The 14,255-nt window shown below is 36.5% G+C and overlaps 1 protein-coding gene across 1 annotated transcript; it reads left to right on the top strand.

Annotated features, from left to right (window-relative positions):
• The first annotated feature begins 12,036 nt into the window (after nucleotides 1-12,036).
• On the top strand, nucleotides 12,037-13,703 carry LOC149138658 (hydroxycinnamoyltransferase-like). Its single transcript, XM_089449103.1, has 2 exons — nucleotides 12,037-12,546; nucleotides 12,616-13,703. The coding sequence occupies exons 1-2, from the start codon at nucleotides 12,106-12,108 to the stop codon at nucleotides 13,630-13,632; spliced, it is 1,458 nt and encodes a 485-aa protein (XP_089305229.1). The 5' UTR covers nucleotides 12,037-12,105; the 3' UTR covers nucleotides 13,633-13,703.
• The last annotated feature ends 552 nt before the right edge of the window (nucleotides 13,704-14,255 follow it).

Genomic DNA, 14,255 nt, shown 5'->3' with positions numbered 1-14,255 from the left:
ATATGAGAGAAATGTTGTAATATCAAAAAATAATAATAAGAAAACATAATATTGGTAGATATATGTATTATGAGGGTTTTAATAGAAATACAAATAAGAATGTTTTTATATTTTTTTTCTCTCTGGGAAGAAGCACTTTATAGCCCAATATGGGAGAGATGTTGTAATGTCAAAATAATAATAATAATAAAACATAATGTTGGATCAATTAAAAAAATAATAAACCTTTTCAATTCAAATTTGTTATGTTATAATGTTTTTTTCCTGTTGAGAGCCACTCTATAACCTAATATAGGAGAAATGTTATAGTGCCAGCCCAATATGTGAATGTGAGAGATGTTGGAATGTTGGTAAATAAGTGTGAACATTTAAATGTCTAACGTAATATATTAATATGGTAAATAAGTGTGAACATTTAAATGTCTAACTTAATATATTAATATATTACAGATGTTATAGTGTCAAAAATTAATAATAGTAAAGCATAAAGATAATAAATTGATACAATTAAGTTTGTGATATTGTAAATTCTTTTATTAATAAAATTTAAAAAATTTATAGGGAAAAATCATTAATACATGTCACATTAATATTAATTTAAATAATAATAATTCATATTTGTAACTATCAAATTTTAGAACATATAATTAATAAATATGTAAAAATTTAATACATTTAATTAATAACTATTTAGTTAAAACTAAAAACATTTTTAAATATAAAATGTGAAAAATATATAAAATACAAATAATAAATATAAATTAAAATCGATTTGATATATTTTAAGAATTCAATATGTAAATTAATATATATATATATATATATATATATAGATATAAAATCAATGCTATACATATCATATTAAATAAATCAAATCAAAAAATTTATAAAACGTGTATATATGTATGTATTTTTAATAAAATAAAAAGTAATAATATTTCTAAATATAGATATGTGAAATTTATATAAACAAAAATTATATTATTAAAACCCAGCATAGTCCCATCTTATCTCAAATATACCACGCTTTGAGAGGAACCAAATCATGTTTAAACCTTTTTTCAAATTTTACACTCAATAAAATATTTTTATGATAGGAAATTTGATCTCTTTTAAAACTTAGGTAGATTCTGAGTTAACATATGTGTATACTAATATAATGAGGAGTTGTCTAACAAGGTGGAGGAATTGCCCGGATGGCCAAAAGTGGTCGGAATCTGGGAATTTTTTTTTTTTAAATCTTGTAGAGGTAGTGTTTGAATCATGTTTTTGATGGTAGAAATAGATTCAGCACCATAACTTTGTGAGCAACTCCTCCGCCTCGTTAGACTACACGATATAATGATAAATCAAGTAAAAAAACTAATACTTATATAAAAATAATATAATACTATATCTCAATTAAATATAAATATAAATAAACAAAATATATTTATATATAAGAAAGCGATATATTTAATATATATAGTTAAAATAAATAAATCATACTTGAAATACATATGTCAACCTTAGAAATGTATAAAAATATATTTTTAATCATAATAAATAATACAATACTATATTTAATTTAATTATAAACAAAAAATAATCCTAGATGGGGCATTTTTAAAGTAAATGGGTAGGGATAGGTTTCCACTATGGGGATGTGGCAGCCCACCCTCACAAGTATATTGAATGACAATCAAGTTATTAATACCTCACTTGAGATAAGAGGTATGTTGGATCCTTAATCCTAAGACCGTGTACCACAGTCGCCATGTCATTCTACCAGGAAAGCCTTGTCCTCAGGTGGGAGATGAGTGGCACTTCTATCTTTATAAATCCGACTCTCCTCGTAGTGTGAGCCTACCTAAATTGTGATATTGGACAACCCTTTGTATGTTTAATTGTTATATCCTCAACTTAGATATTTCTCTATGGGGTCTCTGGCAGTTCAATCCAGTGAAAACTTGTTAGGCCCTTTTATAATTTCCATTATCGTTCTTAGTAGTTGGAGTCTTAGTCGAATTCTTCAACACCCTGAGCATTACTGGGGAACTTTCTCCTCATCCTCCTAGTTTGTAGGTCAAGGTTCACAGTTTCCACTCCTGGGCTTATATAAGTTGCATGCAAGTCATAACATCGAGTCACACATAGGTGACAATAGCTAATTTTACACCACCCTTTATGGAAAGCTAGAGCCCTGCAACATTTCATGGTTCAAAGATTTTTAGACTATGTATGTTTTCTTATCCAATTTTTGTTCTGACTTTCTGAATTAAATTTTATTATTATTGGCACATTCTTTCTCTATTTCTCCGTGTTTTTGAAATTCTTTTCTCTGAACATCTGAACTCTCTCTGCCTCTTTGGCTAGTGGGTCATTATAGAAATTTTGAGGTAAAAAATCGGCCTTAAAAAAATGTACAACAAAAAGCAAATTTATCAGAATTAATAGGATTCAATATGACTATGTCAAACATGAGGGATGATTCACCATTTTTGGAGTAAAAAGGTAAAAATATAAAAAATAAAGAAATATTTTTCAACTTGTATTCTTAACTTATACGATTTTACTCAAAGTTTGAACGGGAACACTCGTTGGATGCAGAATTTAAATTTTCATCCAAGGAGTACCCATGTTGCATACTTTCGATAATGTGAAATCCATGGAAAAACGTGATTGCAATCATATTTTTCATGTAGTTTAAATTTTTTGTGTAGTTAGATCCATCGAAAGTATGAAACATGGGTACTCCTTGGACGAAAAATTAAATTATACATCCAACGAGTGCTCTTGCTCAAAAATTAAGTAAAATCGTATGGGGATAGGTTGAAAATACTAGTTGAAAAAATAGGGTTTTTTTTTTTTTTTTTTCCCTCCAAAACTTGATGAGGTAATCTAATATTATTTTATTATTTTTACTATTATTTTATAATATTTTGTAGGAACCCCATTTTAGACCTCAAAATTTCTCTAATGACTCACCTCTTGCTTCCAGCCTCCTTTGCCGACACTCATTCTTGTTTCCATCTGCTTTCTCTCTCTGTTACCTTGCAATTGACTAGCAAATTTTCACTCCACCCTCTTGAATCTTGCTCTTCCTTCTTGCTTTCATACCCCCACCCCTCCCTTACGTGACTCCTTTTCTCAAGGTCCTTGCTCACCGGTTTGCCTTATCTTCTATCGTTCTCAACATTTATGTATGGTTTGGTTTGGGTACATGCCTTGATGGGTGAATGCATCCACTGAAGAGTTACCTATTATTAGGAGTGAGGCTCTTGGGGAGATACATATATGAATCACAAGCTTTAGCAATTTTCTACTCGGTTTTGAGACCTCATCCCAGGTCCCATCTAGGAGGAAATTTCTCACATGGAGTGTGAAGGGGTCTCCAATCAACAACAACTTTTAGATATGGAAGTCCTAGTAGATCTAATTGACTCAGTGCTAGATGTCAGACATACCCATGGCTGTCTTAATTAATACATGCATACCATTGATTTGAATTTACATCTTAAATATCCTCTAAGTAGAACTTTGTTAGATCATTTTCAACGCAAGACTAACATCTTACACTCCCTAGAGCACCTCCGTGGTCATCTCAAAAACATCGATCAACATATGAATCACATTGAATACTATTTAAGCATTCGTCCACCAGCTTGCAACACCAGAAATATTAGAGACTTGCAACACCACCAGAAATATTAGAGATCTAATTTAGGCTCGTTGCTATGGATTCTAACTTGTTTTTTCTCAATGGCCTTTTTCTGGATTATATAATTCTCTCGAGATGAATTTTTAGTTTTGTCTCTCTATGAAAAACGTAATTTTAGCTAGGTTCCATTGTCCCTCGTGAAAACTATTATAACATTTGTAGAACATCCATATAAATCTCACTTTAAAAAAAATGTAATATTTATCTATATCTGGCAACTCAAGCAAGTGAGGCGCGTGCCGGAGAGGGGAAGCGAGCCGAAGTATCCCAGTAGCCAACTAGCACGCCTCAACTCAAACTGCCATGGCTTCTACCAATCACAGATAGGAGGTATGCAAATGGACCAATGCATGTTTCCACGATCCCTTTCTCCAGGCTGCTAGCTACTACTTTCCCATGCATTCCTTCCTATCGACGTGCAGGCACCTGTAGGCATCTGCATGCAACCTTTTCTGTCAAGGGAGACATGCAACACCTTTCTTTTCACCATTTAACTAGCTTCATGGCTCAGTTCTAAGTTTTTTGGTTGGCCAGTGGCGGAGCTGAAGCTCTCGTTTTTTCACTCTTCCCTAGTGTTTCCCGTTCTGGGTCCCATCCCACTTGTTTTCTCGCTTATGCTGGCATTTTTCTTCTCACTCTCCCCTCGGCATGCGCCCGGAAAGAGGTCAGTTATTCTTTCATCCTTGAAAGCTTGTGTTAATTTGCAAATTATAGTTAAAAGGAATATAGTTATTATTGCTGCAGATTTATAGAATGGCATGGTCATGGAATGTTGTGATTGCTTCTTAAATTGTTCTCGCAATGCAGTGTTAGTATATAGTGTCTGGTGTAGAACTTGTGTGACAATTTTGGTTTTTGTCTAAGATAATTCATGTATAGAATTGGAAGCTCCTTTCCTGGACAAAGGTGAAAGGGACTGTGATTATCAATCATGTTTTTCTAGCCTTTTTACTCCCTTTGGGTTTCGTCAAAATGTTCTCGGCAATCTTTCAAAAACTGAGGAAGTTTCTAGTAATTTACAAGCCCTGCTCAGACATAAGGTTTAGAATTGGAGCGTGGTGGTGTATTGTCGAGGTGTATTGCTGTTGTCTAGTTTGCCATGACTCCCCTTCCTGTTAGCTAATCCTCAGAAGTTTCAGCTTCGAAGTTACTAAAGATCACCCTGTCTAGATCCAGCAGCTCCCACCATTATCGTAAACAAGGTGTTTCTTCGGGACTGGAAATTTTTCACGAGATCAGATACCCTCATCTAATTTCTGAACGAAATTTAAAAATCTCATTGGGATCGGGGATGTTTCCTTTAGATGACCTGTCTTGTACTTGAGGGTTATAAATATTTAGGATCATCCCACTTCAGTCAAATTTCTGGAGTAGCGTCATCATCCATAGTTATGATATCTTTCCAAATAAACGTTTTTTTTGGTTCGAGCCTGCCTTGAATTCTGGAGTTTTCTTCCCAGTGTCATCTTGGCGCTTTCTCGACTCTTCTAACCGCCTGTCCTTGTGTCAGATCAGCTCCTTCCTCACTTATTTCCCCTCATTTGGCATTTATATAATCCAGGTATCTCATTCAGAGTTAGGTCAGAGGTTGTTTAAATTCTTGTACTAAACTGGATTTGGAAATCTAATTTTGATAAGAGTCCCGGCTGCTAATCCAAGGAGAAAGATTTTTTGGAGGCGCATGGACGGTGGGTCCGATGCATCGGCCACGGAGGCCATGATCTGGGCCACTCTGATGGCCGAGAAGGCTTGGGAGAACGCCACGCTATCCGGGGGGTGGCAATCAACCCTGGATGACGTGGTCGTCAAACTGTCATTGCATGGTGATGACAGGGAGAGGGAAGGGCGGTCATCCCGAAGGAGAGACAACTCTCAACAGGAGGATAAGGTTACACATGAGCATATGAATCGCTATAATAAATCCTGAAACCCTGTCAAAACCACATCTCCGCCATTTGCTATCAAGCTGGACAACATTCATCTGACTGAAAGAATTGAAAGTTTACAAGATCTCACCTTGGTCGGTAGGTGGCATTTTCCGGAAATGGATGATGTTGCGATGAGAAAATGGTTAGCAGTCCATTGGAAACCAATGATCAGATATACTCCCATTATCTCTAACCTCATGAAGGAGTGGTATTGCTTCCACTTCTTGAATGCCAGTGATGTCAAAGCTATCCTCAAGGGTCCTTGGCTTTTTAGAAGGAGTTTCCTCGCTATTTATAGGTGGTATATTGGGTATGACCCGTTAAAAAACACACCCTCAAATAACCTGATCTGGTTAAAACTCCCAAATCTTCCCCTGGAGATGTGGTCCAAGGAGATCCTCGAAGAGATAAGCAACTCAATTGGTAGATTTGTCTACGTAGATCCATAGTGTCTTGGAGAGAAAGATAAGAGAAGAGCGTGGATTCTCATTGAGAAGGCATATAGGGGGGGTTATCCAAATCACATTGAGATAGCATGGAGAGACTTGAAAATCAAACAAAGACTGGATTTTTGGGGCATTCCATTCAGATGCTCCGCATGCCACAAAACAGGCCACCTCATAAAAAACTGCCCTCGGCATCTGGCTCCAAAAAGCAGGGTTTTTCATCGAAAGTCTAAGATAAATTCTCCTATGCTCTCAGAAATGGGGCACCTTTCTTCTTCTGCCAACTTATCTGCGACAGAACTGTTGGATGAACAACATCCTATAAATCTGGATCCTAAAGGTTCCTTATCTCCACAGGTATTTTCTAAGGAAATTTCTCATAAACCCGATTCCAGACTTGGTAGCCTGGTTAGGTGTGATTGCCCTATGATGAGCAGGCCTATAGCTATTCAATGCGTGCCTATTCCAGAACCGAGAGATGACAAAGCTGTTGCTTCCCCTGTGCCTCTTCAGCTTAAAGATTTCTTTGTGGGGTCCCTTCCCATTCCTATTTCTTCTTCATTGCCGACACCCGAAAAAAATCTTTTATCATCAAGGAAAGGAAAAGAGCCAATTGCAGCTGTCACTCCTGTTAACTCCCCAGCTTCGTCGCCAACAAATCTGTGTGATGGCGATTTAGACTTTTTACTTAGCAGAAAATCTCTCGAGCTGGAGCCATTAACTATCCACAAACCAAGAAATCCTGCTTCTTCTTTCATTAGCCCAGTCTCTACAAAGAATATAACTGTGAGAAAGAAGCACAGGGGAGGTAGCAGACATTTTAGGGGGAGGACTACTATTACAGATAGTGGGGCAAGGAACCTTTCCCTGGTCGATGTTCCCATATATGATATGTCAGAGTCTCAGCCTCATAGAGCAAGCGTGGCTGGAGAATCTTCCAAATGACATTCATTATATCTATGAATATTAGAGGTCTGGGCGCAGACCTAAAATTTTTGGCGCTAAAGGATATTTTCTACTCAGCTCGGCCGAAAATAATTTTAATCCAAGAAACTATGCACAACAGCCATGTTTCCATATCTTATTTTAGGAAAATGTTCCCTTCATGGTATCTGGTAGCCTCAGAGGAAAGAGGTCTGTCAGGGGGGCTGGCAGTATTATGGGATCCTGAATGGATCAGAGCCAAAACTTACAAGTGTTTCGCTGGCATTATTATCTCAACTTCTATCAGAGGAAAAGGCTTCCCTATAAATATTTTAAACACCTATGCGCCTTATAAGAACATGACTCCTTTTTGGGAGAAGTTATTTTCCTCAGAAATTTTTGATATTGAATCTCTGGTGATTATGGGCGACTTAAACATAACATTAAGCTTTGATGAATGCTGGGGATGTTGCAGAAAAGGGGATCCGCTTGCAGACCGTATAAAGTTTGAACTTCTGAACAAGAACCTTGTGGATATCGCCCCATCAAAAATGATGCCTACGTGGGATAATGGTAGAGTAGAAAAGGTGTATATTGCCAAAAGGATTGATCGGTTTATAGTGCATGTAAGCATTATAGATAAAATGGGCATGCCATTCTCATCAGTTGGGAATGCATTTGTATCTGACCATAGGCCAATTCTTCTCAGCTGGCGGGAAAAAGGATTCAGAAAGGGGTACCCATTCAAATTCAATAGAACATGTTTAGAAGATCCAGTATTCAATGATGTCATCACCAAAGCATGGAAGGATTTATCTGCTAGAGCTATATCCCCCCGTTTTTGACTTTTAGAGACAAGATGGCTGTTGTGAGAAAGGTGGTAAAAGAATGGCAACTTGAAAAAAGGAAAAGGGACAGACAGGCGATTCAGGAAACACAACGGGAGATGGACAGCATTTTAAAGACTATGGATGCAAACTCTTGTCCTTTTAGCATGAAGTGCCGCATAAGAGAGCTCGAAAGAAAAAAAAAATTGCTGAAGCAGGAAGAATCTTCATGGAGGCTCAAAAGCAGGGCAATATGGCTCAAAGAAGGGGACAGAAACACAAAGTTTTTTCATAAGTATGCAAACGCCAGACGCGAGAAAAACACCATATGGAAAATAAGTGATGGAAAGGGTGGTTTTTTCATCTCACAACAAGACATCTCAAAGGAAGCTGTAAGACATTTTAAGGGTCAATATAGAAGAAGGGATGGCGGTGCTTTTCAGGACATTCTATGGGGTATCGACCTGGTTCCTCAAATGTTTGATGATGAAAAAAATGAGTCCCTATTTCAGCCAGTAACAGAGAATGAACTTCTTGGAGTGATGAAGGCCTTTAAAAAGGACAAATGCCCAGGCCCGGATGACTGGACAATAGAATTTTTTATTCATTTTTTTGACATCATTAAGCAAGATTTACCGAGGATGTTTGAAGCATCTAGAATTTAAGGAAGTATTCATCAGATCATAGGGTACAACCATCAGAATTTAAGGGTACAAGCATCATACACAAGATGAACAAGGTTTCGGCTAATTTTATTTGGGGTGGTAAGTCAGATCAGAGGAAATTCCATCTCACCAAAATGGAAAGAATCTCTTTACCCAAGCGCCTTGGAGGATGGGGTTTAATGGATTTAAGGGCTTTTGGTAAAGCACTCCTATCTAAGTCGCTGTGGAGAGGTATTTTCGAGGAAGGGCCATGGAGTATCGCTGTTAAAATGAAATACATGAAAGGTAAAAAACTAGAATACTGGTTCAGAACAGGATCGATTGGAACCAAGCATGGATCTGCTATTTGGCTTAGTCTTCGGAAAATTGAGCAATACTTTTTAAAGAATCTGAAGTGGAGGATCCATTCTGGTAGCAGAATATTAATTGGTATCGATCCCATTTTGTGTGGTCACGAAAACATATCCATACCCGAGAGACTTTTATCCTTCTTTCACAGGAATGGTATCTTTACATGGGACAAGCTCATATTTGCCTGGCATGGCCCTGCCCCTTTATGGAAGGATGCCAACGATCTTCGTTTGCCAAAGTCTCTGGTTTCGTTATGGTATTTGGTCAAAGATGCTCTCAGTAGTTGTAGGTTTCAACGCTTTGGGTCAGCTGATCACTTAATCTGGACAGTGCCTAATGCTCAATTGCTGGTCCGGGTAAAATATATTTACTCTGATATGATTAATTCAAAGGTCTCTCACTCAAGCTCTAAATATCCTTTGGCCCTCTGGAAGTCAGGATGCCCCCTTAAATTAATCTTCTTCTCGTGGTTGGTGTTCAACAACAAGAATTTGACGTGGGATAATTTAAGGAAAAGGAGCTGGCACGGTCCAAGCAGGTGTTCGATGTGCGAATCAGCTGAGGAGTCCAATTATCACATGTTCTTCCAATGCAAATCCTCTCTGCAAATCTGGTATGATCTGGCAATTCTTTATGGTTTTCCTCACGTTGTTTTTGTTTCTACCCATGCAGCTTTTGAATGGTGGAGTGGGCAAAGAGAGCCATGGAGATTTCTCATTATTATTGTACTATGGTGCGCATGGAAGTGGAGGAATTGTAAAATCTTCAAAGATTCAAAGGAACCCCTAAATTCTATTCTGCAACACATCATAGCCATCTATGATTCAGTTCCAAAAAGGCAGCCCAAAATGAAGAAAACCATCACGAAAGAAAAAGAATGTTCCCTCAACAGTTTCCCCAGAGCATTCTTTGCCGGAGCTGAACAACAAAATATGTGCGACTGCGGAGTTCTCATTTGTATGGACGAGAAGCTTCAATTTCTAATTTCTTGGAATGGAGGAACAGGCTCTAATAGTGTGGCTGAGGCTAGAGCTCTAGCGGGTTTTCTTGCCTTTTGTGTTTTATTTTTTATTTACAGGCTATTTCAATCTATGGTGATTCCAAATCGGTGATCGATCATGTAAATGGTGCTTGCCACATAAGAAGCCCTCACATGGCAGGCTGGATGGATAGGATAATGTTCTTATGGGGGCTCACAAGAGATTGTTCCATTCAACACATTTGTCATGCCCAGAATCTCCAAGCTGTTTCCCTATCTAAGGAAGGTTTGCTCTTAGGCACAGGGTCATGGTCTATGGAAGTAAAAGAGGGAGAGAATTCCTGTTTTGTCCAGGGTTTCTTTATCCTTGGTTATTAAATCTTGATGCTCCTTAGTTTCTTCTGAAATTTTTTTTGGTTTTATCCTTTTGCTGATGCATTTGACATGCTTTTTGGCTGACCTGTAAAAGATCCTCAATTCAAATATGTCATGATTTGGCTTGTGATGTACAGAGGTCCGTCTATTGGTTTCTTTATGGATATATGATGCTGTATCTCTCCTCGATGCTTCTATTGTGACTGCATCTTTGAGTCACCTTTTTGTATCTTCTGGAGCTTTTATGTTGTCTTAATATAATACAATGATGCTTTTTCTCTCTAAGAAAAAATATTTATCTATATTTAAATAATTATAATTATAATTTTATAAACAATGAAAGAAAACAAAATTTTGATGATGTAATTCCTCCGTCATTCATATATATAAAATTAATGCCAGAAATGTAAAAATCATGTATTCATTTAAGAAATAAAGTAAATTAATTAGGAAAATGTGATGACCAAGTCTATCCTTATTATTATAATAAATATTTTTATTATTACGAAAAGAATATTTACACCAAAAAGAGCACCTTCCACGCCCTGACTTTCACTCAATTTTGTTTGACGAAATAATGTATTATGCGTTGATGTAAGCAGTGATGTAATAATCCACATTCAACATATAGAAACATAGAGAAACATATAAATCTTCTCATTTATCTATAATTGTTGAATTAATTAAAATTAAATTATTAAAATATTTTTCTATTTATTAATTTTTTTAATTTTATTATCATTTCATATATATAGTCTATCAGTATAGTAAATAACTCAAATAATTAATCACGAAACTCTTGTTTTTTATGGTTAGGTTTTTTGTGAAGGCACATTCGTCGTCATGGAGAGAATCTTGAATGCTTTGTGAAAATGACCGTTACAATACCGCCAATAGCCATCTGTCAACCACGTTTTATCTCTCATCACGTGTTTCCCTACGATTTTGTCGTCCTGTTACGCCTGTAACGTCAACCTAATCCTGACATAGAACCGACAGGGACAGCTCCATCGCTTCCCTCCATTTAATTGGCTTGGTGGAATCACTCGGTTAATTTGCTTGGTGAGCGTTTCTTTGCATGATAATGTGTAAATATTAATAATAGGATTATTTTATGTTGTATGAGTTTCTGGAATTAAGGAATGTTGTGAATTTGGGTAGTGTGGGGAATGGTTAGAGGTTTTTCCAATGCACACATAATCTTCTGCTATATATATATATATATATATAACGAAAGAAATACTCATCATCATGACATCCTAGATATCGCCCTTACATCAAGGTGCCACAAGCTTCCTTAACCTATCAAGAGATTGCTCTAGTTTCTCAATTAATGATATCCTTGTTAAGGATGTCTTTGGCCTTTTCAACTTAGGCTCATGTTTTGTGGGAAGTTCAACATATTTATCTATCCAAAAAATAATCTTCAAAATTCCCGAAACTTTCCCAACCTCCCATTGCAGCTCCTGCTAAAAAAACAACATTCCCATACAATTTTAATGCTCCCTAAAACCAAGAACAATTAAAACAATTTCCCAACTCTCTATGTAACAGAATAATTATCCTTTCATCCTACTTAGTTTATTGAGAAACGAAAGTATGTTGAGCTATTTAAATAGTTAAAAGGACGTTTTCTCTTTGGATATATGAAGAGCTAAAATTATATCATTTATGAAATATCACATCTCTTTATATATTAAAATTAACTATTTTTAAATGTTTAATCACATAATAAATTATATCTATTTTTAAATATCACTAATTATAAAATATCACATTTATTCATATATTAAAGTATAACTATTGTAAAGAGTTGAATCAGGCCCAATCTATAAGAGATCTTCAATCAATAATTTCACGAACTTACTTTTCGGTATATCTTAAATTTTGGTGGTTTGTATCGTGCGGCCATGGCAGGAGTCCAAATGAAAGTAAAGGTATCGAGGATTTCCACTGTTGCACCAGCCATGCCTACTGCTAAGCATAGCATGTTCCTATCTGCCATAGACATTACTAAAATACCCTCTAACAACGTGGATATACTTCTTTTCTATAAAATACCAGACATTACTGCTGCCAAGGATTTTCCTACCATGGTGGAGAAGCTGAAGACAAGCCTAGCGTTAGTTCTGGTGGATTTCTATCCATTTGCAGGTCGGTTGGATAGGAAGGGAGCAGAATCAGGTCGGCCCCAAATCGATTGCAACGATGAGGGAGTGGAGTTCGTTGAAGCGACCATCGACATGGCATTTGAGGATGTGGAAATTGATAATTTTCAGCACAAAAACTTCTTCACGGAACTTGTCCAGATCCGCCATGGAAAGGATGACGATTCACTACTCTCAATACAGGTATGAAAAATTCACTCGCTTTCCATTTTCCTACGGATAATGTTTCAAAAGTAACGATGGCTACTGCAGGTCACTGCTTTCCAGGGAGGCGGATTTTGCATGGGAGTCAATTTTCATCACGTTATTGCAGACGGAAATTCTTTTTCGCATTTCATGAGCAGTTGGGCAGAGTGTAGCAGAGAACTTCCAGTTTCCAAGAGTCCTTACCACATGAGAACAGTCTTTCAGCGGGACAATGGAGATCGCTTAATACCCAACCTTTATTTGAGGGCTGAAGAAGTTGTCACCGATCTTATTAAGGAAGCGCAAATTTTCAGGTTTGTTCGAGATAATTCAGTGGCAATAAAATATTCGGAAATCAATGCAAGCACTCTTGATGGCTCAGTGGAAAACATTGATAAGTACACTATTATCCAGAAATCTGTCGAAGAAGAAACAAATCTGGAAATTTCAACTTTTCATTTCAGCGAAAAAGTAATTGAAGCTTTGAAGGAACGATCCGGCGCTTCAACTTCATTTGTAGCAGTTTCGGCGCAATTTTGGAGATGCGTAATGAAAGCTAGACAAGTTCCAGAAGACAAGCCTGTTTATTTTAGAGTGCCTATTGACTTCAGAGGGCGGGTAAAACCGCCATTGCCTCCAACGTATTTTGGGAACTGTGTATGCGCCGGTATTGCCCGGACAACGGCCAAACAGTTAGTGGAGAAGGATATCGTGTTTGCTGCGGCTCTCATCCAAGAAATCATCTCTTGCTGTGCCTCAGATGTGCACATCAATAATTTTGTAGACTACGTTGAATCTCATCTTGGCAGCGGCAACATTGACCCAACTCGCAACATTGACCCAACTCTTGGATTATGTAGCGATTACATTGTAATTACATCGATGTCTCCCAAATTTCCTGTTTACGAGATCGACCACGGATGGGGAAGGCCACTGAGTGTGCAGGCTGCTTTCTTGACAGAAATTGGACGGATGATGTTGTTCCCCGGAAGGGAAGGAGGAAAGAGTATTGCTGTGTCCACCAAACTCCCTCGCCATCAGATGGAAACCCTGAAACAGATGCTCATGGTTATCCCCGATTGATGATGTTTCTTTTCTTATTTCGTGTGTAGCCCTTCTTTCTTGCTGCACATGGGAGTTGTTGAATTTGATTCACTAATAAGAGATTAAACTTCTATTAAAAGTAGTTGCATATAATGAGGAATCTTCTTGTTTTCTAATAGATGTCTTTGGAATACCATTTTGATTATTTTCTAAAATATTTATTTGATTTCTAATTGGATTTATGTCTTTGGAATACCATTTTGATTATTTTCTAAAATATTTATTTGATTTATAATTGGATTTATGTTAATGAAATATATAAATTTTCAGAAAATCAATTGAATTAAAAATAAGACTAGGGAACAGCTAAAGATAATAGCACTCGGGTCCATGCTAATAAAATATATAAATTATCAGAAAATTAACTGAATTAAATATCAGATTAAGGAATGGCTAAAGATAATAACACATTTTGTCTTAACTTCAAAATACCATCACTACTACATATAGGGGGTTTAAGACAATATTTGAAATATTTTTTTGGGTAAATTATCTTAACTTGACACAACAAAAATTTGTGTATTGTCTTAAATATTGTCTTTAACCGAGTGTCTCAAATTATTGTTTTCAAAAATTGTCTTTCTAAAGACAATGCATAACAC

This window comes from Pinus tabuliformis, chromosome X (genome assembly GCF_031772625.1).
Source record: "Pinus tabuliformis cultivar Carrire ecotype Pingquan chromosome X, CPIR1, whole genome shotgun sequence".
Classification (NCBI taxonomy): Eukaryota; Viridiplantae; Streptophyta; class Pinopsida; order Pinales; family Pinaceae; genus Pinus; species Pinus tabuliformis.
The sequence above is the reverse complement of the archived record's forward strand: the minus strand, read 5'-3'. Positions and strand labels throughout refer to the sequence as shown.

Excerpts from the sequence above, each read along its gene's own strand:
- LOC149138658 (XM_089449103.1), top strand. The coding sequence starts at position 12,106 with ATGGCAGGAGTCCAAATGAAAGTAAAGGTATCGAGGATTTCCACTGTT. Across the intron at positions 12,547-12,615 it reads ATTCACTACTCTCAATACAG|GTCACTGCTTTCCAGGGAGG; the intron begins GTATGAAAAATT and ends TGGCTACTGCAG.